The sequence below is a fragment of the Carassius auratus genome, chromosome 7, assembly GCF_003368295.1.
Source record: "Carassius auratus strain Wakin chromosome 7, ASM336829v1, whole genome shotgun sequence".
Lineage (NCBI taxonomy): Eukaryota > Metazoa > Chordata > Actinopteri > Cypriniformes > Cyprinidae > Carassius > Carassius auratus.
Genome location: NC_039249.1, coordinates 23,406,795 through 23,433,855, shown reverse-complemented (window position 1 = coordinate 23,433,855; position 27,061 = coordinate 23,406,795). Strand labels below are relative to the sequence as shown.

The following is a 27,061-nucleotide window of genomic DNA, read 5'->3' as shown; positions in this document are numbered from 1 at the left end:
CCACACACACCCCATCATCATCACAGAGATAATCGCCTCGCACAACCTTTCCTTTTTCCTTTCTTCCTGCTTTCTTCCAGAAACAGACAAGCCTGCGGTTTAGCACAGGATCAGTTTTTCAGGTAATGGGCTCATTTTTGTAAGCTGTCGCCATCGCTGTGACTTGCATTTTGTGCTTCCATCGCGATATTTTGTGACCGATGGACGAAGTGATTTAATAATCTGTAGAAAACAATGGTTCCTCGTGTGAGCACATAGTGTCGGGAGGATAATAACGCGTCGCTGTATTCACTCGATGCCGAGACGCCAGGGAATGTTAGCTGTCATGTGCTTGATAAGAAACATGGCGTATGAGGGATATGTTAAAATATTATTTCGGAAATGCCAAAATGGCTGTAGTAAACACCCATCAATCGGTGCTATCGACATTGTGTCATCTCATATGTTTTCAGCCGCTAAACCAATGAAAAGCATGATGCAACACAACACACGAGGATGATCAACACAGAACTAAAGCAGGTTTATGGGTCAGTCCATGAAACTGATGCCTTTCCTGTTTGATAAGAACATTTCTGGAAGATTTCAAAAATTCTGTCAGACAAACACATTTTAAACTGCATTATGCCTTAACATAAATTAATACATTTTAAGATGTGCTGGGATGTAATTATGATGGGTAACTTAGCACACAAGCCTCGTGCTTCTTAGTCTCTGAAATAAATTATATTTCTACTGATAACTTTTCAGTGAGTTGTAACATATATGTGTGTATATGCATGTAAAACATAGCAAGGAAAAACTGAAAAGAAAAGAAAAAACCTAGGCCAAAATAGGCCTTTTCATTATGGAAATAAAAGGAAAAATAAATAAAGTGATCGCATTATATTGGATGTATTTTTAAAAGACATATAGCCTTTAGGAATATAGTAAAAGTGCAAATCAACATTGTGAACATTATATATATATATATATATATATATATATATATATATATATATATATATATATATATATATAATGATATCACAAATGGCACCTGGTTGTATAGTGATTTTTTTTGTATTTTTATTAATAATTAAAAAAAAACTAACTACAGATGACTAAAGAACCAGTTCCCATATCATTTTACCCTAAGTTTGTTGTAATTGTTATTAATGATAATACTAATAATGATAATATCAGCTTAAATATGTGGATCTTCCAGATCTAACAATATTAAATAGATGCAACACAACAAAAAAGATCATCTATATACATGACTTAGCTAACCACTGAGCTAACTTGCAATCAAACCTAGCCACTGCTTCATCTCAGCTGGGGCTCTGTTTTAGTCTTAGTGGGCGTGTTTTGATACAGGATCTGACTTTGTGATGCATCAGTGTCGGCTAGAGAAATGGCTTAAACAAGTTGACTCCTCATGTCAAGAAACCCATTACTAATAATACTCTTACAGTTATAATTACGTTTTTTTCTTAATTTAATGTTTTTTGCATATGGGCAATGGTAAATAAAACACCAAAAGATCTACCGCGGCCTTTACACATCTGCGCCAAGTCTCGAGTACATAACCCCGCCTAACCCTTCTCTCTCGGCCAATCAAAACACGTTTTCTCTTTGTTCGGTTGAGCCAGGGACGCTGGCGACCAATCAACGGCGAGTATTCCGGCAGGGGTTTTGCCGCGCAGTAAAATCTTTCGCTAAGGTTAGGCTGTGAAAGTGTGCAGAAGTTCCGTACGTGCAGTCACTGCACTGTAAAACACAACACATGTTCTCTGAGATGGATTAACGCCTACCAGGGATCCAGCAAGTAAGATCGCTACTTTTCCCCCCGCTGTGTTTTACAGGAAGGGCAGCTTTCTTTTCAGGTTATAGCTGGAGTGTTTGCATCATGGTATGCGCAGTCTCTTCGTGACAAAGCTAATGCTTTTCGTGGGAAAATGCGCTGTGTAATTAATCCACGTGTTTGGCTATTTTAGTTTTAGCAAATCGTTCGTGCATTTCTTGGTTTTGTTTAGTTGTATAGATTTTACTTGTGTGATTATTTGCATTGAGTTTCCTTGTAACGTTAGTCTCGTCTCGTGCAGCCAAGCAGCAGGAAATCTCGCGATTAAAGATCGCCATTTGTATAAATGAAACTCATCTTTTTTATGTACAACTTTTTGGTAAACATGTTCTGTCCAAGATGCACAGGTTTTTGCTTTAATATCCAAAATGCTGTTGACTGACATGAGATAGCAGAATTTAATACTTTTTGCATCCATTCATTATTATATTCTTGTTTATCAGTGTAAAGATGCTTTGAAACAAGCTGTATTGTCTAAAAACACTGGCTTCACTAAAGTACAAACTAAAGTTGAAACTTCGAAATACTTGCAGAAAATCAAGAAACACATGACCAACATTTCTCTTGACTTTGACAGAATTACTACTACTAATAAAAGTACAAATTATATGTTAAGTTTATACATCGCTTTCAGCTTGTACACAAGGTGATTTATAATGCATAAACACAAAAACACTAACATCTAAACAAAACCCCTGCCAAACAAATTAACACATAACCTTATTTAGTTCACATTATGAAATCATGTACTTGGATACATTAGTTGGTTTCATCTGTGCTCTAACCCTCCTGTTTGATCTCTGTGCATGTAGACATCTGCTAACCCTGTCCCATCCTTATGGATCCTGGTGAGAGTGATCTTGATTCAAGTTTTCCTCAGACAGAAAACCCCTGCCTCATAGTAGAGGACTCGCAGCCTGACAGCGTGGCCCTGGAGGACGATCCTGACACCAGCTACCGTGCCCTTCTCGCCCGCCGCCTCTCTAACCTGCAGCCCACATCACAAAGCCCTGTGCTGGTGAGCCATCACAAGCCATAGCAGTGTTTGTGTGTGTTTTCTATAAAGAAAAAATGTATATTGAGTCATCATGCCTTTGCAGGAGCTAATTTCTTCTCCTGCTAAAAGTGGTTGTTTACAAAGTGACAGTCAGACTGAGAAGCGTGAAACTACAGCCCACTCAGGTGAGCACATTCACTTGTGAACTTATGAGATTTCACTTATAAATTGTTTATTGAAAAAGGGGTTTTGATTTGTCTCAGACAATTTGCAGTCCAACCTGGGTTCAGCAGCTACAGAGCATAGTCAAGTTTTTGAAGTTCACTCTTACCCCATGTCAAAAAGGTACTAAAAATATTGAGCTGCCTTGACACCTTCTATAATTTCCATGCAATATTTAATTTTACGAAAAATCTTTAATTGAGGTTTTTATCTGCTGTCTTTGTTTGTAATTGTGTTTGTGCAGAAGTGTTACAGAGCACATGGAGTCTGAGGCCAACTCCACCACACACTGTACAGAAACACATGGTAAGATTTTGAAACAATAGCGTTTTATTAGAATTGTTAGTGTACTACTGTAATGCTGAGCATGATTTCACCAAGTACAACATGTTCCTGGATCAACATCCCAATCAACCAATCAGAATTAAGAGATAACTTTCAAGAAATATCTGTTTTAGGCTTAAAACCAGGGTTAGGTGCTTCTAACTCTTGTTAATCAGATATCATTTCCCACTGATTTTAGGAATAAATTATGGGTAGGGTTGAGTTTATAATTTTGGATAATAATGTTGATCCAGGAACATGTCTTACTTGGCAAAATCACGGCTACCCTACTGTTATATTCATTCATATTTTAAATTAGCATTTATTTGATATTTTCAATTTTTCACTTTAATTTTAGTTTGTTTCAATAATTTAATTTGTGCTTTTGTTGTATTAATTAGTTTTGTATATTTTTTTTCGGCATTCATTTTTTTAAATTATTGGATTTATTATTAATATAATTATTGAACAACTGTTCATTTAATTATTTAATTAACGTGTCTATTTCAGTTTTAGTAATTTTATTACTTTAAACTTATTATTTAAAAAAAAAAAAAAAAAAAAAATATATATATATATATATATATATATATATATATATATATATATATATATATATTATTATTTATTTATTTTTATTTTTTATTTTTTTGCTTAATTTAAATTAATTTAGTTAACCGTAACAACACTAAAGTACTATGGCCATTCATTTCATATGGTGCTGCCTCCCAGAAGTGTTCTTTATTAATAAAATACTTTATGAATAGAATGAATGAATGAATGTTTTGTGTTAATCTGACCACAGATGAGATGTCTCAGTTCGGTCTCTTGGAGCTGTCGGAGAGCCAGGGAGTCTTTGAGGAAGATGAGCAGGATGGAGCTCATGCAAATAAAACAAACATTCAGAAACCAGCTAGCCAATGTAAGTTTACATTTTACTGCAAACTGTTGATCTGCTGCCTTTTAGTTTTCATCAAGTTTTTTTAAATTGGTTTCTGATCATTTTTTCTGTCAGGTGGATTGAAGAGTTCAGAAAGAACATCATCCAATCAAGATGGAACTTCTACAGGGCAAGAACCTTTTTCAAAAGCATTAAACACTGTGAAAATATCAACACGTCCATTGAGCAGTACTGAATCAGAGGCTTTAAATCAGTTTTCAGTCATTTCAACAATATTTTTTGATGCTATTGTACAGTTCTAACTAATAATAGTTTGTCCAGTGTTTAGTTTGACTTCTAATTTTCCTGGTGATGTTGTAGGTCAGAGGTCAGTTCGAAGCCTCAGGATGGGGAAAGCAGGAAGCTCAGTATTCAGGCTCTACTGCACTCTCAGTTAACAGACAGTCAAGAAGATGAAGAAGATGTGCTTGTTTCCTCTCAGGATGACATGTTTGGAAAGGAGAGAAACGGTGTGTAGACCCATATTAGTCCACTTATTATCTGTTATTGTATAAATGTGTTTTTAGTTCAGTTTATTGTTGTTATAGAATCATGTTCACTGTGACAGGCACCAAGGCAGACAGCAGTGTTACAGAGCTTGACCGAGAACAGCTGCTGACATCCACACCTGCACATAGTCTGCGCTTGCTTCATCTGTCTGGACAGGGCACACTTGTACAGGAGAGTCTTTCACAGTAAGTGGTTATTCTCAGCATGATTTATTGATCATTTTGGAAGGTAAAATTTTAAATCTGTTGTTTTATGGTTTGTGGAAAATAGGGCTGCACGATATTGGGAAAAAATGACATTGCGATATTTTTTTTTCTGCGATATATATTGCAATATGAAATCTAATAAAAAAAATTCTTACAAACAAAAATGGGGTGTGCACACTTCCATTCTCATTTTAAATGATTTAAACATCGACACCATCGTGTCAATTGATTAATATGTGCGAGGGAGAGAGAGCAAAACAACGCTCGTGTTGTTTGGAGATGGGAGCGTGCGGCTGGGGCTTGCGCTGTCTCTCTCTCTCTCTCTCTCTCTCTCTCTCTCTCTTGCGTGCGCGCTCTCTGCCCTGTTAAAACTTTCACTCTATGATGGTTAAGCTGTGCAATTATTCCGCGAATCACATTCGTCAAGGGCCGGGGAGCAGCTGGCCCTTACAGTTAATGAATAACGGATCAACTACGACAGCCTACATCGCACATCCTGCGATGTGACTATCGTGGATTAGTACATCGCGATATCAATGCTTAAATGACACATCGTGCAGCCCTAGTGGAAAATGTTGGTTCAAAAATTTAGTTGAACCAAGTCTAAATATCTGTTTCCTTGATGCACAAAAAGTATTCTTGTAGCTTCATAAAATTAAGGCTGAACTACTGATGTCACATGGACTATTTTAGCGATGTCCTTACTATCTTTCTGAGCCCTGAATGTGTCAGTTGCATTGCTGTTTATACAGGGATGGAAAGCTCTCGGATTTAATAAAAAAATATATCAGAATTTGTTTTCCGAAGATGAATGAAGGTCTTACGGGATTGGAACAACACTAGGGTAAACTAACCCTTTAACTGTGGCATTGGATAACTGCCTATTTTTTCTTTCACTTCTTTAGGCAATCTGTTGATTTTGTGGCTGCCACTCAGGACAATTTAAGCCAAACACCTTACATTGTCCCAAATTCACCCACAGAAAAAGAGCAGAGTAAGTGTGTTTCACTTACAGATTAGGCTTATGTGATGTAAAACAATGTTTTTCAGATGCATTCTTAAATTATTGAATTTAGATGATAATGAAGCTGCTGCATCCCCAATGGACACATCAGTGCCCCCTGAGGACCAGCCACCAGGGAGAGAAGAGGAGCCAATGGACATGGACCCCTGCCCCAAACCACAACCCACAGCCTCCACTCCAGTGTCTCAGAATTTCCCTGGATTTGTTCTAGAGAAGAGCCTCTCGGTCCCCAGCCAGCCTGAATTCTCACATGTAGGCATCAATTATTGAGAGTGCAAGATTTTACCATGCAGATTTTGGGCAAATGTTAACCAATAGAAAGCCTTTCCGTTTGAAAGTGACTTCTGTGTGAGCTGTGCTTTATATATTACTACACCACTGACAATAGAATTGCAGAATTCTTGCAGAAACCGTTCATAGCATTCCACTTAAACATATCTGAAACATCCTTTCGTTGACCATGTATTTTCCATGTTTTCTCAATGTAGGACGTGTTTATTTCCACTCCAAGTCTTGAACCTGTGAACAATAGTCAAGGGGCTGAGAGCTCAAAGAAGCTGCCTCCTCAAAACAACCCATCAGCAACCGAGTCAGGATCGCCCGAGCAGACCGGCCCAACGGAGCAGCTAAAAAAGTCTTCAAGCAGCGGTTCACAGCCCTCTGAGGTGGCTGACAGCAGTTTTGTTCAGAAGACACAGTTGTTCATTGTGGAAGAGGATAGCCAAGCCACACAGATTGTGGAAGAGGAAGGAACTGTTGGTGCAGACAAGAGCAACTCAAACCCTAAAAAACCTGATGTTACGGACCCTGATCCTGTTACAACATCAAATTCACGAAGCCTTTCCAGGGTGCCTGACTCAGAAAGTACCGAAAAAGCAGAAGACTGTAACCCCTCTCAAAAGATCTCACAGTGTGTTAATGTAGGAAACCTGAACATAAGCGCTTCTCCAGGTGCGACTCCATCCCAGCTGGTCGGTGCAGATTGTGTTTCAGACACCCCTATTGCACCACAAACAAGTAAAACCACAGTCACTGACTGTTCACAAGCCTCGCTCACAAGTCCTGTTCCCGTCCCCCAACAGTCTCTGTCTCAGTCAGTCTTACCCGTTTCATCCCAAAAGAACACCGAGAAGGAAAAAGAAAGTGTTAGTCAAAGCAAGAGACTCAGTCAGCCCATGGCACACAGCCACAGTGTTGTTACAGACAGTGTTAGAAACACTGAAGAGGAGGAGCTGATGGATGAAGGTGGGATTCAGAGAGAGATGACAGGTGATGACACTGGGATCAAGCTGGGCTTGTCTCAGAGCCAGGTGCTTTCTCCAGAACCCATGGAGGAGGAGAATGGAGAGGAGGAGAAGGAGACATCCCAGCGTGAACCCAGCAGGGACGACCACTCCTCCAGCAAAGAGGACAGCTTCAGTGTCATGGTGCTTGAAGAGAGCCAGAGGGTCTCTCAAGACAAAATGAAGGATGGAACGTCACAGCCATTTATAAGCTCCTCACAACCTGTGAGGGGCTCTGTGCAGGGCAAACGTGAGGCCACGGCCAAGATCTCAGGGTCTCAGCCAGTGAGATCAACTGAGGTTTCGCCTTTACAGCTTGAGAGAGCTAAGTCCCAGAGCACACAGCCCAGTGATGCAGGACAGCACAAAAAAACCTCGGACAGTGCTGCCAACAAAAGTCTGAGCGACAGCTCTGGAGGTGGGATTAAGCCTCAAACAAGTGATCTTTTATCCCTGCTGATTATGTAACCGGTCTGCAGTAAATCCAACTAGCCGTTTTCTGTTTCTTTCTTTCCTGTTCAGAGCTTCCGTTTCACTTCACATTGCCCAAACAGGGCGAGCTGATCCGCCCAGAAGTTAGTGCAACTCCTCCACAGATTAGTCAGCTGAAAAAGACACCGAGACACAGCACTCCTATTGGTGGGTGTCCCTTTCCTTTCGTTGCATAACACATTTGTGTTCAAATATCAGTATGCTGAGATGAAACTGCACACCCCTCCCTCTTAACCTTCCTGTCCTTGTTGTGGTGAACCACTTTTCTTTTTCTTCGTGCATTTTTTATGTTTTGCAGAGATGACCTCGTTCTCAGAGCCGTCAGAGGCCAGCGTTACCAGGGAGACAACAATGGCGGCCAGTGAGATTTCAGTAGAGGAGAGCAGAGAGGGTGACGAGCCAGCCGCGGTGGAGGAAGATGGGAAACTGAGTCTCAGGATGAAGCTGGTGACACCAGTGGAGGAGGGCAGCTCGGGATCAGAGCACTTCAGCCTGCAGAGTAAAAGCCGTTTTTGTTGTTGTTGATTTTGACACATTGCACCACATTTTCATGTATTATTGAAAATTTATAATTTCAATGCTATACTATTTAATTATTTATACTTATATTATTATTACTTCAAACATGGTTATATACTGTGAGAAGTAATTAATTAAAAGAAGTGAGTAAATGAGTATTTAGTAAGTTAGTAAATATTAGTACTCTTTTTAAGTGGTCTAATGTTTAACCCATTAAGCTTGATTTTAATGCTTCCCCAGAACCACCATTAACAGAGGAGGAAAGATCTGTCTCCAAGGCTACCACTGTTACCATGGATGTAACCAGGTAACCTGCAGTGGTTGCTATGCAAAAGCTTATCCGGGGGATGGATGAATTTTTCAGCTGTCACTCAGACCTGCTGATTCTCTGCCTTAGTCGTTTTAACACATTTGTAATACAGATCCTTAATAAGGACCTTTTTATTTTATACTGGACAGAACTGCAGATTTTAGTTTTCATTGTTGGGAAATCATGTGGTATATTATTTCTCTTTTACTGTCTGTTTCTTAGTCCTTCTGTGTTCAGTCGTGTTCGGGAGGCCCACAGGCAGGTCCAGGTGGAGGATGATGAAGAGTCCAGTGATCCTCCGCTCAGGTATCACACTCCTGTGAAATAAGAAACATGTCACACCACTAGCTGTTCATTAGAGATAAAAGTATATGTTTGTGCAAATCTATTTAAAAATAGTATCATGCTTGTTTGCTAGGTATCTTGAATTATATGTTCTCACGGGGCTTTACAATGAGCATTTGGTACTGAAAATTACTTTGTGCAAAATGATTTGTATGCACCTGGTCAAAACATCATTACATCAGGATCAAAATCTTGTTGTTGTTATTAATCCCTAATGCGTGTTGTGTGCAGTGTAGAAAGCCCTGTTGATTATAATGTTGTGCTGAATTTAAGGCATAGTGCGTCAATGCGTATCGTAAAATACATATTTTGAAATTGGGAGTAGGGGGAGGGGGTCTCTCAGCATTTTGTGCTGTCAAATAAAAAAAAATGCTGTTCTTTTATGCGCAAGCAGTTAATGATCCTATGTTTTCAGTGCTGCTCTGTTTGCAATTAAAGCGATGGTTATGCAATTAAAATGGTCATTAATTACTCACCATCATGCCGTTTCAAACCCGTAAGACCTTTGTTCCTATAATAACATATTATTGTTGCTCTTCTATTCCCCACCTTTTTTGAAACTCATCAATATGTACAAAGCTCATCGTTCTGAAAAATCAAGGTATATGCTGATTGGCCAGCGATCCAGTGCATTGTGATTGGCTGAATACCTCAAGCATGTGACAGAAATGTTACTGCGTAAACATAAAACCATGTCTACATTTGTGATCGGAGAAATTACAAACGACAAGCGCTACTCTACACTTCTCAAAAATCTGTGGCAAATCTTTTAAATATATATAGCATGCACTAACAACTGAATGTCCTTGCAAAGTTGGAACTGCCCCACTTTATAGAAAAAGCCTTTGTACCACAGACGCATCATAGCTACTGGTTCAGGAAACAGTCCTCATACTCCATAAAATGTGCTGCACACATCTGAATATTTTGGTTGAACTGTTCTGGAACAATGTTGTAAATACAACTTTAACAACTGATTTTTAGTTGTGTCCAAACTAAGTAGTTTCACTTTAGGGGTGCTCCGATCACGATCGGCCAATCATTAATGCGCATCTCATCAGTAAAGCCGGTTTTCTAATCAGCGGTTAATTCCATCAGGTGCGTGATTTCACATAGAGCAGCTGTTACTACACAGAGCCGTTGTTAACTGAGAAAATGCGCCAAAAAACGCTGAAAATGAAGTGGATTTGCGCATCTTCTCTAATAACAACGGCGCTGTGTAGTAACAGCTGCTCTATGTGAAATCAAGCACCTGATGGAATTAACCGCTGATTAGAAAACCGGCGTTACTGACGAAATGCGCATAACGATCGGCCGATCGTGATCGGAGCACCCCTATTTCACTTTCAAAACAAAACACAGCATCACCACAGCGGCGGCGGCAGCAACAATACTACAACGTGAATCAAAGTTACGACTCCTTTCTTAGTTAATCTTCCCACATAGCGACGTAGACATGTGGGGGCGTTAGAACGAGCCGTTTTAGCACGGCGTGTTTGAGCTCTATTGTTTAATGTTTAAAAATGAAAGAAACTAAGAAAACCATGAATATTTGTATTTCAATTTAGGGTTGGGCGATATTTTTTAAACACGATATGGATTTTGACATATCGTATATATCGATATATTGTTTATATTTAATTCTGATTCCACCACTTTGCTTGTTTGTCTTCTCTGTGCTGTGCTCACCCCCGCCTCCTTGATTTTGTTCCCCCTCCCCTCATGTTGAACATGGCGTCGTCCGCAACCAGACCGGAGGCTGCAGAACTAGTCTAAAAAAAAGACAACTGGCTCCATTATATGGAGATGCCTTGGTTTTGGCAGATGTCTACTGTAGGGCCCTATGATTTCCGCGATGCAAAAATTGCTGAGGGAATCGCGGAATCCAGTCATAAACACAGAATTTACAGTTTAACATGGAATATCACAGATTTTTTTTTATTAATTAATCAAAAGTAGGTCATTGCACTCACATCAAATTGCGATATGGACTAATATCTGTAAATATTAAGCCAGAAAAGTCTATTTAAATATGAATCCTGCATGTTCTGTCTGTCTGTGTTAATAAATGGCGCAGAAGCGCGTCTTGGTCACACGGAAGTGTGCGTGATGCTCCAGTGATTTCTGCGTTTGTCTTCTAACTAAATGAGGATGTGAACACATGAGGAACTGCACTGAGAGTCACTTCACGTTTGATTCAAGTAAAACTAGCATCATATCACATCTTAGACAGTAGTATCACATACACAGCAACGGTAAACCCTTAACTGTAGCGGTAAACCCGTCAAAATAAAAGTCTGGTTTAGTTTAAAGACAATCTATTACTATTGTTCATCAGATTGTACATAGCTTACTACTACTATTCAAATGAAACGAACATAATTTAAGGAAAAATCACACAACATTTCTTCCATGTTTTAATAGTAAATCTCCTTTGTTTACCAAAAAATAAAGTTTGCTTAATTTTCAATAATTAAAAGATAAGTTAAATGAATGTTTTATGCCTTAATTTGATAACCAGAATTTTTTTTTTAACAAATTCAGTTTTTGGGGGGTTATTTTTCCTGTAAAATATATTTCCTGTATATCATATATCATATATATATCATATATGTTTTGCTCCATATCGCCTAGCCCTATTTCAATTTGCTATTGTTAGAGAATGTAGTCATAAGGTGATCAGTGCTGCTTTTGGAGGGGCATGAGTGCTTCTAAACAACAAGCGTGAAGCCCCGTCTTGAGTAACTAGACTGCATAAGAATAGTCCTGGGCACCACTGACCTTCAATTCATTATTATTATTATTATTTTTTTTGAGGTTATAAATAGAGTTCCCTCGGTGTTGGATATCTTTAGAAACCTAAAGTAGGTTTGATAGTGCCACTCCTGCCTGGTCAGGTTTGTAAAGAGCCATACAGTGGAGCATGACCCATTTCCACAGCTCAAGGTTGGGATGTTTTTGGTTTTGTTTTGGTCTTCTCTTTGTCATGGGTTCCTCAAGGTGTTCTTCTGGTGATCCTGGTAGGGCTGAAATAAACCAAAATCCCAATAGAGCCTTCAAATGTAAAGACTGTGATTTAATTAAATTAATATATATACTGTGTCTTTCAGAAGAAGGCGTGGCACTCTTTTTTTTCATGCATAAGTGACTCTTGATCTGGTGCCTTAAGTGTCTCAGAGCGGATTGGTTCACAGTAAATGCTGCCCCTCACAGACTGCTTTCTGAGTTTGGGTTGCTTATAGCATAAAAATGAATCTTCCCAAACTTTCTTTTTTTTTGCATTGTTGCGTTTATTTTGATAGGACAGAAAGTTTTTGACAGCGTAGTGGAAGAGAGAGAAGGGGATGTCATTGGAAAAGGTCCATGAGCCAGGACTTGATCTCATGACAGCCGAAGTACAATGGTGCTATATGTCAGCACACTGCCCATGAGGCTATCGATGATGTTTAATGTTTAAAAATGAAGAAATTTAAACAGCCATAAATCACAAATATTTGGGACAAATTGTGCAATCCCTCCAAAACAAACCACCACTTTAAGTAACATTTTATCAGAAAAACCGCCATTTAGATTTTTGTCTTTAAATCCTGCAACCCTATTTTGTGTGCAAGTGGCTTCACAAGTCAAAAATAAGTTAACTAAGTTATTAAGCATGGTCATGTGCACTGTACTAAACATGTACTCATTAGTCTTTCTAAAATCCTGCCTGTATGTGTTTGTCTCTCCACTTCTCCAACAGGCAAGAAAGCCAGCTGTTCAGGCACCCCAACACGAATGACTCAGGGCTGTCTCCCAACTGCCCAAAAGAAACCGTGGACAGCAGAGCTTCAGGCCGAATCACTGAAGCTGTACCTCTGCATCCTGCTGGTGCGGGAGCAAACTCTGAACCTCTGGTCAGTAGTCTGCTCTCTCCTGCCAAAGAACAAGAGGTTCCCAGCACTTCTGACAAACCACGGACACCTGTCCGACAGAGAGCCGTGTCACAGCAGACTAGTGTGGATATTAGCTCGACCACCAGCCCACACAGCAAAGTAAGAAAGTGTTGGTTATTTAGGATACATTTAATGATAAAGTGTTTTAACCGGTGCCATGTGTTATATTTTTTCTTTTTGTCTCTTTCGGTTTGTCAGAGAGCTGTATCTCAGCAGACTAGTTTTGATCTGTCTGGACCGCATAACCTGTCTGGAAGGGTAAACAATTTCATTAAGTGTTCATAATGACTTTTTTGTAAATATGTTAGCAAGCACAAAGAATGAGGAAAAATCCTGCACCATGACATAGATTGCAAGAAGTTATTTAAAATGATTAAATATAAAGGGCTGTAACCTTTTAGATGTATCTTCAAGTTTTTTCTTACTCTTAAAGGGAGAACCAAGCACACCAACCAGAACCCATCCTGCCCCATCATTGCGCAGACATGTTCGCACCATCCAGGAAGTCCGAACAACGGTCACTCGGATCATTACAGATGTCTACTATGAAGATGGCAGAGAGGTTGACCGCAAGGTTACCCATGTAAGAAGTGTTGCCTTGGCTTAAACGCCATGATTTTTGTTCATGTTGCTCTATTTATAATGACATCTTGTGACAATTAATAGTTTTGATTCAGGCATGAATATTTTAATCCTTTGACCAAAAGTGTCTGATAACTGGGACATTACTAGGTAGCAGTGTTGGATAATGCATCACAAGTAACAAAAGTTACATAATCAGATTACTTTTTGAAGTAATTAGTAAAATAACAGATTACTTTTCATTTACAAGAAAATATAATATTTTTCAAAAATGGAACACCAGTTACTTTTGTTTTCCCATTTATTGACTGACAGCTCTCCTGTCCCCGTGTTAAGAGAAATCAGGAGAAAGTGCAGATGTGTGTATTGTGTAAACATGATGGTAACTGTTCTAGAGTAAATGTGGACATGCTCAGGCTTGTTCATTAGTCATCTCTGCATGAGGCTTATTCATTACATTTTGGTTGTGAAAGGGCTTTTTACATTTGCCAAAAACAGAAGTTTCTTAGGGTGCTTTCACATCTCTAGTTCGATTCATTTGGTCCGAACCAAGGTCAAACAATTATACATTGTAGCATTTTTCAGCTTTTTTGGTTCCTTTTCACACCACACTCATTGCTTTGGTTGAAACGAACCAAAATGCAGTCACATGACAACATCTACATCACTCATTGGCCATGACGTATTTCCTAAACTGCTTTTCGATTGGACAGAATTTACGTGCGGGAAAATTCCAACACAAGAGGAAAAGCCAGCAAACAACACGGATACAACACAACTATGGAGAGACGACTCCGTGGGCTGGTTTTGTCCCTGGCCATAATCTATTACATTGTATACACCACAATATGCAAAAAATTAATTTCTATAATGAAGCACGGATGCAGCTTGAAAACAACGTTCTAATGAACTGCAAACGGCGAGCGGGAATCGCTCGTAACTGCAAGCAGAGGCGTGCATTAATTCTTAACTCTGACATGCTCATGGTCATCTGACCAAATTTCTATGAGGCTCTACACCTCCTCACTACTCCAAGGTTGTCCACGAGCTGCCATGCTAAAGTGCAAACTGTCAACAAACACTTCCTCATCCCATAATGCACAACGCAGCTGACTACGGCAGCTGGTTTAGTCCAAAAATGATCAGTACTTTTTGTAGTTGGGTCTGTTCGAGGTTCATTCTCACCACAAACGAACCACTCCAGAGTTCGTTTGATAGCGTACCGAGACCACCTCTTCAAGCAGGTCTCGGTACGCTTGTTTGGTCCACTTTTGGTGCGCACACGAGTGCGATTGCTGCTTTCTCACCTGCCCAAATGAACCGCACCAAACGGGGAAACGAACCCAGGCAAGATATTAACATAGTAAAGCTAAAGTAACATGAACTAACATAATTACTTTTTCAGAGAGTAACAAAATATTGTAATGTATTTCTTTTAAATTCAACTTTCCCCAACAATGGTAGATATTCTTTGGGTGGCCCCATAAGGTGACCAGGTGCCGGATTCACATAAATTGACCAGATTCAAGAAATTTAAATTGTAAGAAGTTAGTAAGGATGTTTTTAAGTGCAATTCTTGAAATATTCTCAAATATTTCTTTTAAATGTAAAAAAAAAAAAAAAAAAAAAAAAACCCGTGAAGAAAATGTCAGGGTTTGGCACAACATCCCAATGATTTCATTAAACTTTTGGGGATTTAAGACAAGTTGGAGGTTATCCTTAATTTTATAGGTCATTTACAGTGCTTTTTAAGAATTTGTTCTTTTCAGGAATTCTCATTTCTCTTGAATACTCCACTTTAGTAAGCTATTGATATGGCTGGAATCTTAGTTTTTCTGTGAGGGGAAATGACTTTAAAAGTATTTTAGATGTGCCATTTATTTCCTTAGGTGTAAATGGTTTTTAATGTGGAAAATATGAAGGGGCACCTTCAATGGTTTTAAGGACAGTTTAAGCTGATAATCAAACCTCTGCTGTATCTTTTCTCCAAGGAGTCAGAGGAACCCATGGTGGATCGCTGTGTCGTAGACAATGACATCTCTCCGTCCCGTACAGGAAGCTCCATGACATCTGGAGACCTGGCTGATGTCAGTTCACTCTCCTCGAAGGCCCCATCACACCACAGCTCCAGTGGGACAAGCAGCACGGGCCTAGGTCCCATCAGAATGCCAGATTTTCTAATGCCCCCCAGCCGAGGGGCAAAGTCTGGCCGGTGAGAAGTCTTCCTGTCTCTGTTACTCTGTTACTCTCCGTCTTCCTGTCTCCATTACTAACACTCTGCAGTTAACACATGAGTCTTGGTTGTAGGGAAGTAGGCGCTGGTGTGTAGAAAGTCTTGTGTGCATGTTATTGCCAATACGTTTCATTAGAGCATGTTCTCACCTTCTTGTTATTGGACACGGTATGATTTTAGTATCTTCTCATGGCTGCTGCTCCCATACACATTTGGTCGAGGGCGTTTCAGCTGAGCGCATCCTCTCCTTGTGTGTGTTTGAACCCCAGGCGGGGGGGACGGCAGCAGCCGAGGAGTCACACTGTGGTGGTGGGGTCTGAGGTGACGGATGCACGGGGGTCTCAGGTCACCGCCCAGCTGAGCCCCCGTGGCCGTGCCCAGCGAGGAAGGCCTCCTTCCCGCGGCCCGCTGTCCAGGTGAGGCGCTCCAGGATTGGCTGGCTGGGTCCAAGACGCTCTTTTATTAGGCACTAATTTAAAACCACTGTTTTTAATCACTTGTTCCCCTTTTTTTCCTCAAATGTGACTTAGCCATTAATATTAACTCAAACGCTTCTCTTTGTAGCTCATGGATGAGCTCTCTGTTTCGATTATTATTGGGTGTTGTGATGCTCATTGTGTCACTTTTTCTGTTTTTATTCTCTCTCCATCACCTGCTAATACTGACTCTCAGAGGTGGCAGGACAGGACAGAGAGGTGGTGCCCATGGCCAGGGAGCATCATCCTCAGAAGAGGAGCACTTTGTCCAAAGGCATGTCCAAGCACCAGGCAGCCCAGTAGAGCCCAGTGCTACAAGCCACTCTGAATCTCTCAACACCACCTCCCCAGATAACAGCGCTGGGTCCAGCAGTTTTGTTGGGTTGCGTGTGCTGGCCAAGTGGTCATCCAACTCGTATTTCTATTCTGGGAGTATCACTCGAGACCTGGGAGAGAACCGTTTCCGGCTTCTGTTCGATGACAACCAGGAGTGTGAAGTACAAGGAAAAGACATCTTGCTCTGTGACCCCATTCCTGTAGAGACGGAAGTCACTGCCTTAACCGAGAAGGAGTACTTTAATATAGGTAAGCAGGACCAAAAAAACACTACTAGGGATATAATGATGCACCCTAAGCCATTATTAAATCGGTTGAGATGTTAAACGAGTTGCGATATGGTTGGGGGTTTATGAATGTGTCTCTTAGGGGACTGACTGCCTTTAGAAAAGTTTAGATGGTATTTTCTTTTCCACTTGCTGCTGAATAATGCATATTACAGTAGTTTTGTTCATAAGTGGGCTGTATCGCTGCTGTTCCATGAGCGCCACCTGCTGGCAGAGTGAATTGGCATCTCATTTAGCCCTCATTTAGTCTGCTGTTTCTGTTTCATGCAGAGATACTTTATGTAGTATAATAATTTCACATTACTGAATTCAGTAATGTATAATTTTGAAATGATACAATCTAATTTAGATTAAAAACGGCTCATGTTGCATGTATGCAGCATCTTTGTTGGGATAGTGATTAAAATGCAGTGGTTGCCTCTAATTTAAATGATACAACCTTAGCTTGTTTATATGAAGAGATTTATTTTGTCTTATTGTTAATTTTTATTATTTTATTTTTTTTGTCAAAATTTCAATATATGTTTTATTAAGTTAAATCAGTTTCACAAAGATATGTGCAGCTTTTGTCCAATGCATTAAGAAGGACACCTTTTCATTTATAATTTGTCATAAATCTAATTTTGGTTAATAATAATAATAATTGTATCATGTAATCAGTATAGTGAATCATATTGCATTGTGAGTGTTTGAATAGTTACATCCCTAGACATTACAGAAGCATTGCCTATCTATCTGTTTGTCTATATAGCATTGTTTATGTCTGTCTGTCTGTTATTCTATCTTTGTCTATATATGTCTGTCTGTCTTTGTATATTTATATTTTTTCTTTATGTCAGCCTGTCTGTCTATATATCTTGCCGTCTTTGTTTTTGTATACCTTTCTGTCTGTCTGTCATTATATGTTTGTTTTTCTTGTCTGTTCTTTGTCATTTTTATGTCTTTATATATTTTTCTATGTCATTCTGTATATCTTTGTCTGTCTGCCTGTTAGTCAGTCCACCTTTGCATATCTTTATATGTATCTGTCTGTCTGTTTTTTTTTATCTACATTTGTCTCCTCCTATATTTTGAAAACATGCATAATCAATATGATGTTTCTAGCATTATGGTCTAATGATCAGGGTTTAAAATTAACACCCGCAAAATCAGCTGTGGCGGTTAACTGTCAAATCACTAGCCAATTTGGTTACTTTTTGGCAATTATGTTCACTCATTAATTTCTTGGCGAAGTTCATGCAAGCCAAATCTGTGCAGGTTTAGCACAAATACTGAACTCGTGAGACATCACATTATAGAGTAGCCTATATTGTAAACACCAAACAAAACACCGCTATAGAGTGCAGGCATAGGTGACTACACTGAGTGGCAGAGAATGATCACATAAATTTAGATGAGGCAGAAAATGTATATATCAATATATTTTCATAAAGTGGATCAATATCACACGATGAATGCAGTTAAAAAAAATCAGCATGTTTACAAACAACAGTTCAATAAACAATAAGTTAATATCAGGAGACCATGCCTGCTTTTGCTCTATTTTGCCAACAAAAACATTCCACACAGCCTCAGCACTGTTTTTTGTCTCTGAATGAATTAAACATTTAAATGATTCGGTTCAATCGCAATGACTCACTTATTAACAGTCACTTTCTGACAACTACTGGCGGTTTTAATTGTTTTAATTTTACATTTAATGTGTCTTCATTTTTTTTTAAATATAATTTCAAATATTAGTATTCAATATTTCATGTTTAAAATATCAAAACATTATTTATGCATTTGCACTGCATGTTAAAGCATTTCATGTCCCTCTGAGCTGCATAAACAAGTGTAAATGCATCTAAATGCAACTTCTCCAAAGATACATTTTTTGATACTGATTTCATTTGTTTAGTAAAAGCCTAAATGTATTATTATTAAAAGTCACTTATTAAATCTAAGAATTAGACTCTAAAAGTGATGTAAACTTTTAGAAAAATGGTTTTTATAAAGGTAAAATTGCACATAAAAGATAAAAATCTATTTAAACTTATAGGAAAAGATTAATTTCTATCACTGCTGTGGACTGACCACACAGAATATGAGATATAGGCTGCTGTATCAAAAACTTTAGGAGTTAGCTTTCCACGGTAGTTATTTAGATATCAGCACAATGACACGCTCAGCAAAATATTGTCTAACATCTTTATTGATATAATTTCAGAAAATATTGAGATATAATTTTTTGTTGCACACCCCTAGTTCTGACACAAAATGTTTTTCAATGTTCGCTTTGTCAAGCCCAGTGTAGACAGCCTCAAACTGGTGGTTTATATCTCTTTCTTTCTTTTTTTAAATAAATTTAGTAGGCAAATTGGCTGGTGAGTGAAAGTGTTAATTTAAATCCCTGCTAATGATCATTTAGTTATTTTGTCAAAATGCAGAAAATAATGAAAAAAAAAACATTTTAAACAAGCATTACATCATTTTTGGGCGGATAAAATATCATGTGGGGGATAAAAAACCTAGACTGATTCTGTCTCTGGTGTCCAGGTGTGGTGAAAGGTCATAAGACTCAAGGCTCTGAGTTCCTTTACTGTGTGGAGAAAGATGGTCAGAGTAATTGGTACAGCAGGACGTCTGTGATTCTCAGCATGGAGCAAGGTAACCGCCTGAGGGAGCAGTTTGGACTGGGACCCTATGAACCATCTACACCCCAAGCCATGGCCTCTGATATCAGCCTTGGTGAGTCTTCAACTGGCACGTTTGAACCTGTATCTGGAGCCAGGCTTACTATGGAAACTAACATCTATAATATAATGTGATACTTGAAATGTAAATAATGCTTGCACAAATTTGGATTTCATTAGAATATTTATGGCCTCTGTTTTTCAACTTAAAGGGATTGTTCACCCACAAATGATTATTGTCATTACTTACTGACCCTCATGTCGTTCCAAACCTGTAAGAACTTTGTTCATATTCAGAACACAAATTAAGATATTTTTGATGAAATCTGAGTTCCCGAGAGTTAGTAAGGGCATTGTTAGTCCATGTGACATCAGTGGTGCAGCCTTACTTTTATGAAGCTGCAAGAATACTTTTAGCGTGCAAAGAAATAAAAAATAATGACTCTATATATCTAGACCCCCTTCTTCAATCAGTTCAATTATTTTAAAACATTAGAAAATATTACACATGCAAATTTGAACACTGTGTGAATGTTATAATAAATGTTTTAATTATTATTATAATTATTATTGCCTGTTTAATTTTATTGTAAAAATTAATAAAAAAAATTATTGGGCAACTAATGAGAAACAGTTTTCAGCGCAGTTCTTAGGGGTTTGGAACAACACAAAAGTAATTAATGACAGAATTGAAAGTTTTGGGTAAAACATTTCTTTAATGGTGTAAAGAGTCTACCAGCAGAGGCTAGCTAACCTTCTTTGTCACACAAGATGAAAGGGCACTAGTTTTGTCACAGTTGGCATCACAGCGTTATTTTGTCCTCAGATAACCTGGTAGAAGGAAAGCGGAGACGCCGAGGAAACTCCAGTGGAGCAGGGACCCCTACACGCAGCTCCAGCAACAGCCCAAGAAACCCAGGGCCTTCTGGGAAACGAAAGCTTATCAGTGGTGCAGAGGATGAGAGGACTCCTGCAAAGAGAGGACGCAGGGGGGGAGGGGCCAGAGTGGGTACGGTGCCCCTTGCTGACAGACTTTATTAATTCAACAATATGGACCAAAGAATTTGCTCAATATTAGAAAAATGTTTTATCGTATGCCTGATTTTATAGGTATTTTATTGTTCAGGGTTTTTAACAACATTTTATTCATTTTAGTGGTTAATAAAACTGTTTTAATTGTTTTATGTTTATCTGAATGTGTATTTTAAAATGAACTCAGACATATGAATGATAAGCAGATTGAGTGTCTTTCCCACTAGTGTTTCCATTGTTGTATGTAAGTGTCTGATTTTACAATATAAGACATCTTATAAACCACCTGAAGGTGTGAATAAATACTGCTTTTGATAGAACTAAATGCAGTGCAGATCTCCAGCTCTAAACAGCAACCGGTATGTGGCATAACATGCTTCTTCTTCTGTGTGGGTGAACAGGGTAGATGGGAGTGGTGCCTGTTTATTTCCTCACAGTTCATTATAATTTATGGGCTCTTTGGTACACAACCAGTCTTTGATTTAAAATGTTGTTTGGAATCAAGTGTTATGCCATACTTACTTTCTTTTTGTTTCGTTTGAACAGGACAGCGTATCGCTGCCTGTAACACATCTGGGAGCGGAGCAGACCTGCCCCCTGACCCTAATGACCTGGTGGCAACACATGGACCTCTGCCAGAAAACTCCTCTCTCTTTATGGGGTTTGTCTTCATGCTCACGGCATCCTCAGAAAACGACAGAGACTCCAACCACCAGCCCAGTGATGAGGATGATGGTGAGGGGTAGAACAAATAAACACTGCATCATGCGATGCAACGATTATAAGGCAGCTAAATTGATGTTTATTATGTTTCTGTGCAATGTCACAAAAATATTAAGCAACTGTTTTTAACATTAATAAGAAATCTTTCTTGAGCATGAAATCAGCATTTTAGAATGATTTCTAAAGAAGCATATGACACTGAAGACTGGAGTCATAGTTGCTCAATATTCAGCTTTTGCATCACAGGAATAAAATAACATTTATTAAAATACAGGACCATTATTTCAAATTACATTTTTTTTTTTTTTTTTTTTTGAAATGTATAAATAATTACACCCTTGGAAAGCATAAGACTTGGAAGTGTGTTTGTTGGTATGTGACTTCTAAAATGCTGTTTCTCTCTCGTTAAGAGTATGTTCAGAGAGCGCCATACAACAAACACTATACGGAGAGACAGCTAGAGGCAGGTGGAGGAATGATCCTGCTTGACTTTAATGAAGAACAGGTGAGCTTATATTCAGCACGACTCCCTTCTGTCCTGAGTTGCACAGCATAGTTTTTGCTGTGTGTGCATGTTTATGTATGTGTGTGTTCTGCATCGTCAGTGTAAAGCAGCATATCAAAGCTTGCTGATTGCCGACCAGCACTGCCGGACCAGGAAGTACCTGCTGTGTGTGGCAGGTGGAGTTCCCTGCGTGTCTCAGATATGGGTGAGGGATTGCTGCCAGGAGAAGAAGCTGCTCAACTACAGGAACTATCTCCTTCCTGCCGGTCTGGGGCCAGAGGGAGGCATTGTGGAGTGGTAAGAGCTTCTCGTTTTGACATGCCTTGTTTTCTCATCTAATGTTAAAAAAAGAAATAAGTCAGATCCAGTCTTTACATCTGTGAGATGTCAAGCAATCCATGTGTATGTAGTAAACATCCAGTGTATCTACACTAGTTGCTGTAGTAATGAGTTCAGCCTCTGTGTAATGCTAGGAGACTTGAGAGAGTAACTGTGATAGTGGAAAGAGAGAACTGTAAAACAATGGGTTACTTAACGTAAACCCGGGTTCTTTGTTAATATGGGAATCATCTGTCTTTGACACCTCCTAAATCAGTCATACCTATATTAGTCAGGTCGACCCCTGACAAAAGTCATTATAGAGAGATTTCCTCCCATACCTGTGCAAGGATGGAATTCCTGTTGAAACACCTCACCCTGTTTTAAGTTAAGTAACCCATCGTTCTTATTCTAACTTAACTCAGTGTTTCACTATGGGAGATATAGACCCACTGCTATCCAACAAAACAATTAAATGGGCACCGACCGGCTGGCTCCCACCACTGCATGTGCTAAGGATGGCTCAGACACGTCTGCTCATTAAGACCGCACAAAAGTATGTGGCGTAGCCCAAATTGCTGCTGAACAAATATCTTGAACAGAAACTCCCCTGAGTCAGGCCCATGATGTAGCCATCTCCCAAGTGGAGTGGCCTCTCAAGCCCTTAGGCAGTTGAATACCCTTGCAGATATGAGCCTTAAAATATAGCATATGTGATCCAATGAGACAGCCGTTAACAAGTCAATGGCTTCCCTTTGCGAGGATTAGCCCACAACACAAACAGCTGGTTATGAGTCCTAAAGCCGGGTGTTCTCCTCACATACATATGAAGAGCCCGTTCCGGACATAATGAATTCAACTTTTGCTCACATGGCAAGCAGAGGTTAAATGCTTCATCCTGTTTCCTGAGGGTGCTGGTTTCCCTCATTTTCTTGAAGGCTGGGGCAAACAGCCCCTTAGTAGGATCATGTGCAGCATCCATTACTTCCAAGTTCTGCGCATCACCCAAGCCTGACAGGTTTAGCCATAACACTCTCTCACCTGCCACAACCAAGCCCATCATGTGGCCACAGCCCTGAACAGCGCTGTGGGAAGACTACAGAATCATATCGTTCACCATGCAAATTTCATCACAGAGTGCTGGATTATGAGATGCTGACAGTAAAGTCACAGTGTTCAGCGAGCACACGGACTACCCCGTTTGCGCACCGCAGGCTAATTACAGTCTACTTGTCCACTGTCGGGCCAAAAGCGGGCATGCTACTGCTTGCCAGGGCTAGTCGCGTTTCCACTGTCACTTCTAGAGCTTGAGTGTGGCTCGTCGGGGCTTCCTCGGGGCCAACGGCCAGGGTTTTTTGGAGAGCGTTTTAATTTAAATATTTAACAAAGCATGCAAACAAATAACCACTTCTATCATTTTCGTTTTGAAATTGCGCTATTTCCAGTGATTTATTTCTTAGTTTTTTGATAACTTCTGTTTGTTTGTGAAATGAAGGGGATGTATGACATTGTTCCTGAGAGGCGTGTAAAGGGTGGGTTTTAGTGAAGCGCAGAGGAGCTTCAGGCCCGACTGTGGAAACACGGCTATTCATGCTTCGATTCCTAGACTGTTGGACGGCAAAGAGGGAGTTGTCTTCCTCATTTTCGTCATTCATGTCCAAATTGAGATCAGAGTTAGCATTGCCCTCTGTGTCCCAGAGATGGGGACTCGAGTTTGAGACTCGGACTCGAGTGCGACTTAAGTCGCACAAACAGTGACTTCAGACTCGACTTGAGACTCGTCCTCGAAAAGACTTCAGACTCGACTCGGACTCGAGCTCCGGTACTCGTGAACAATGTTAATTTTTAGTAAACGTCAGATGAGCTCGCTGTTAGAGTTGTGACGTTCGCGAACGAACCGATTCTTTTGAACGGCTCATAAACATGAACGATGGGAGCCGAGTCACGGCTGGAGGGGAGCCGTTCTTTCTGTCGCTCTTTTTTCCTATGCGTGTTTCAGAGCGCGTGTTTCACACAGATGCACACAAATGAGCTCCTCCGTGAGACAGAACAGTTATAGGGGGAGGGGCGCACCCAGCGCAGGCCAACCCTTTATAGCGTGATGATATTAGTTATTAGTTGTGCACGCATCCTTCACGTGAGTACTCCAGTGGAAAAAAACCTGCGTGCCTCTGTCATTGGGTAGGAGCGGAGCCATGAAGTTTTGCACAGATATTCATTGCAGCCCACTTTGTTATTGTTCATTGACTTGAAGGGGCTGATGTCCTATTTGCAAAGTTTACAGTAGTAATAGTAGTAATTTCCATTTTATTTATTCTAATTTTATCTACTTTAAATATTTTTGGTTCTCTATCAAAATGTTCTTGTGTGATAACAATGTTCTTGTGTGGAAGTGTTTGTAGTAAAAGCTGTTTTGCACAGAAATTCATTGCAGCCGGCTTTGTTTTTGATGTTTATTTGTGAGTAGGTATTGTATGAACAACATAAGTCAGCGTAGCTTTGTTCATTCTTAAGCCAGACAAGAGGTGTGCAGCTATACAGCCAGGACAGACAGAAGGCCATTACTGAATCCATAAATGCAAAATAAAGATATTAACTTAAAAGTAAAGCATTCTTGGTGTTTTTGTCTTGTTGCAATAGCCTGTTTACACTGATTATATACCAAAATCAAAGTTGATATTGTATGCTAATAAATAGAGTTGTCATAATAACATATTACATGCTTTGAATTCCTTATATATAGCTATGCAGTGTTCTAAGCAGCTTGGATGGGTCGCTGTACGTGATGCAACATTTATTATAACCAGAGACTTAATATAATAAAGAGACTTGAGACTTGACTTGGACTCTAGCTCAGAGACTTGAGACTTGACTTGGACTCTAGCTCAGAGACTTGAGACTTGACTTGGACTCTAGCTCAGAGACTTGTGAGCATCTCTGCTGTGTCCTTGTCCCCCTGATCATCTTCCTCCTGCATGAGCAGGCCCTCAAACAGTGGAGGCATATCCGGGGATTCGGCTTCTGTCATGTCTGCCTAGCTCGTACTGGCTGGGGTCAAATGGTCAGTCGCTGCAGACTGTGTGGCCGCCACTCTCAGGCTCCTTTCTAAGATTTCCACCGGCAATGACACACAGTGAGTGGATGTTTGTGCATCCACTAGCGACATTTGAGTGTGCTTTGGAGCAATACACGATGCACATGGGGTGAGGGTCTCTGCCCAAGATGGTAACTCATGAGGATGGAAACGTGTGGGATGCAACCTCCCTGATCTTTGACTCTTTCTCTTTGGTGGGGTGATGGTCCTCGACATAAGAAGTCATTTAAAAGAATTCAGCCTTTTGAAGGCTTGCCTTGAGGCATTAAACCTTTAGTTGACTTGACATCACCTAGCGCAGTATTTTAAGACACAGTAGGCTGATTAGAATACTTTGCCTTAATGCAGACTATTCTAATTCTTATGATCTCACTCAACACAATTCCATCCAACTTACCTCATGTTCAGTGACGGAGTCCAATGACGGCCCGTCTGTTCACCAGTTTAGTGAAATCAAAGTTAGGATGTGCTAAGAGAGCTTGCTGGAGACTCCCAGGAAAAAAACATAAATGACTTTGGCAGGGGTCGACCTGACTGATATACTTGAGGCAGAGCCTGGTCACAGGTCAACCTGTATGCCAAAAACAGACGTGGCGTCATAGGAACTTCAGCAGTTGGTCACGTCCATAGCGATTCCCATAGTGAAACATTTTCAAAACTGAATCAAGCCTGTACGGTTTTACGCTTTATTGAACTGCTTTCAACATAAAATGTTTAATGTTCAAAAAATTGTGAATTCAAACAGTGCTGTAGACAGTACTTCATTTGACTGGTCATGTCTCAAATATTGAGAAAAAAATAAAATAAAATCTAATTTGACTGTTCAGATAAAATCGCATTTCCCAAAATCAGATTGATTAATGTATAAACCAACTTCCAAAAGATTTAAAAACTGATTTCAGAAATTTTCCAACTCTCTGTATTAAGAAATTATAAAAAATACATATTAATCTTGTGCTGTTATTATACTTGCTTTATTTTTATATAGTATTAGTACTTATATTTGCTTTTATATTGTACCGTAGAACATTGAGTGTGAGAAGGCAGTTAAAAAAACTGCATTATTATTATTATTATTATAATTATTACATATGGAATTGATTTGGATTGCTATTCAGACTACAAACAACAGAACAAATGTGATTTGATTACAACACACACACACACACACACACACACACAAAATGATTTACTGCCCATCTGAACAGTCTTGCAAGCTTGTTCTCTTTTATGAACACACATTTTTGCTCTGTCCTCAGGCATCCTCGCTGTTACCCTTTCAAAGCTTTGAAGGTGGTGCTCATATCGGAGGATCGTGTGGATTTGTGGACATCTTTGCTTTCCATGGGTGGTGCAGCAAAAGTTCATCACCATAAAGAAAATGAAGATCTTTCTGGTGGGTAATAGTACACTTACGGTAGTTCAATGGAAAAACATATAGAGAAAAATCTGGTGACAAAGTGATTAGAAAAACCATGTGGAATAATGCGATATCAATTTTTGACAGACATTCCAAAGGTGAAGTTTGACCTGGCAGTGACGTCGACTGCATGTCCATCTGAGGAACTGAAACGTGTGGCCCCGGACATGCCTGTTGTGTCTCTGGAGTGGCTGATTCAGAGCCTGGTCTGTGGAAAGTGCCTCAGCTATGACAGCAGCTCTGAATTCTGTCACAACCCTTCCACATAAACCATCATTCCTCTGGTGTCTTTTAAACGTCCTCTGTGTTTTAGTGCATGCGTTTTACTGTACATAGTTTTTATTAAAAAAAAATTAAAAAAAGTGATTCACTTGTCTGTTTTATTTCATAAAGCATATGGTATTTACAAATTAAGTGTTTCACGTTCAAGGAA

At 39.6% G+C, this 27,061-nt stretch overlaps 1 protein-coding gene across 4 annotated transcripts; it reads left to right on the top strand.

Moving 5' to 3' along the window:
• LOC113106272 (TP53-binding protein 1-like) lies at positions 1–26,994 on the top strand. Of its 4 annotated transcripts, none has more exons than XM_026268003.1 (29): positions 1–122; positions 2,656–2,861; positions 2,944–3,025; positions 3,104–3,185; positions 3,307–3,368; positions 4,192–4,308; positions 4,402–4,456; positions 4,648–4,796; positions 4,895–5,021; positions 5,948–6,036; positions 6,119–6,318; positions 6,555–7,767; positions 7,872–7,988; positions 8,140–8,340; positions 8,601–8,667; positions 8,893–8,976; positions 12,755–13,046; positions 13,146–13,205; positions 13,381–13,530; positions 15,521–15,741; positions 16,032–16,178; positions 16,435–16,823; positions 19,400–19,591; positions 20,363–20,545; positions 21,115–21,303; positions 21,702–21,796; positions 21,897–22,093; positions 26,468–26,604; positions 26,716–26,994. In XM_026268003.1, the coding sequence occupies exons 2-29, from the start codon at positions 2,682–2,684 to the stop codon at positions 26,895–26,897; spliced, it is 5,259 nt and encodes a 1,752-aa protein (XP_026123788.1). In that variant the 5' UTR covers positions 1–122; positions 2,656–2,681; the 3' UTR covers positions 26,898–26,994. The 4 variants fall into 4 exon arrangements, with proteins under 4 accessions (XP_026123788.1, XP_026123787.1, XP_026123791.1 ...); XM_026268002.1 differs by lacking the exon at positions 1–122 and adding an exon at positions 1,653–1,807; XM_026268004.1 differs by lacking the exon at positions 1–122 and adding an exon at positions 1,874–1,891.
• Positions 26,995–27,061: the final 67 nt, after the last annotated feature.

Bases quoted from the DNA above. Each gene is read 5' to 3' on its own strand.
- LOC113106272 (XM_026268003.1), top strand. From the start codon at position 2,682: ATGGATCCTGGTGAGAGTGATCTTGATTCAAGTTTTCCTCAGACAGAA. The intron at 3,186-3,306 runs GTACTAAAAATA...GTGTTTGTGCAG, and splicing joins TCTTACCCCATGTCAAAAAG to AAGTGTTACAGAGCACATGG. The intron at 6,319-6,554 runs GTAGGCATCAAT...TTCTCAATGTAG, and splicing joins GCCAGCCTGAATTCTCACAT to GACGTGTTTATTTCCACTCC.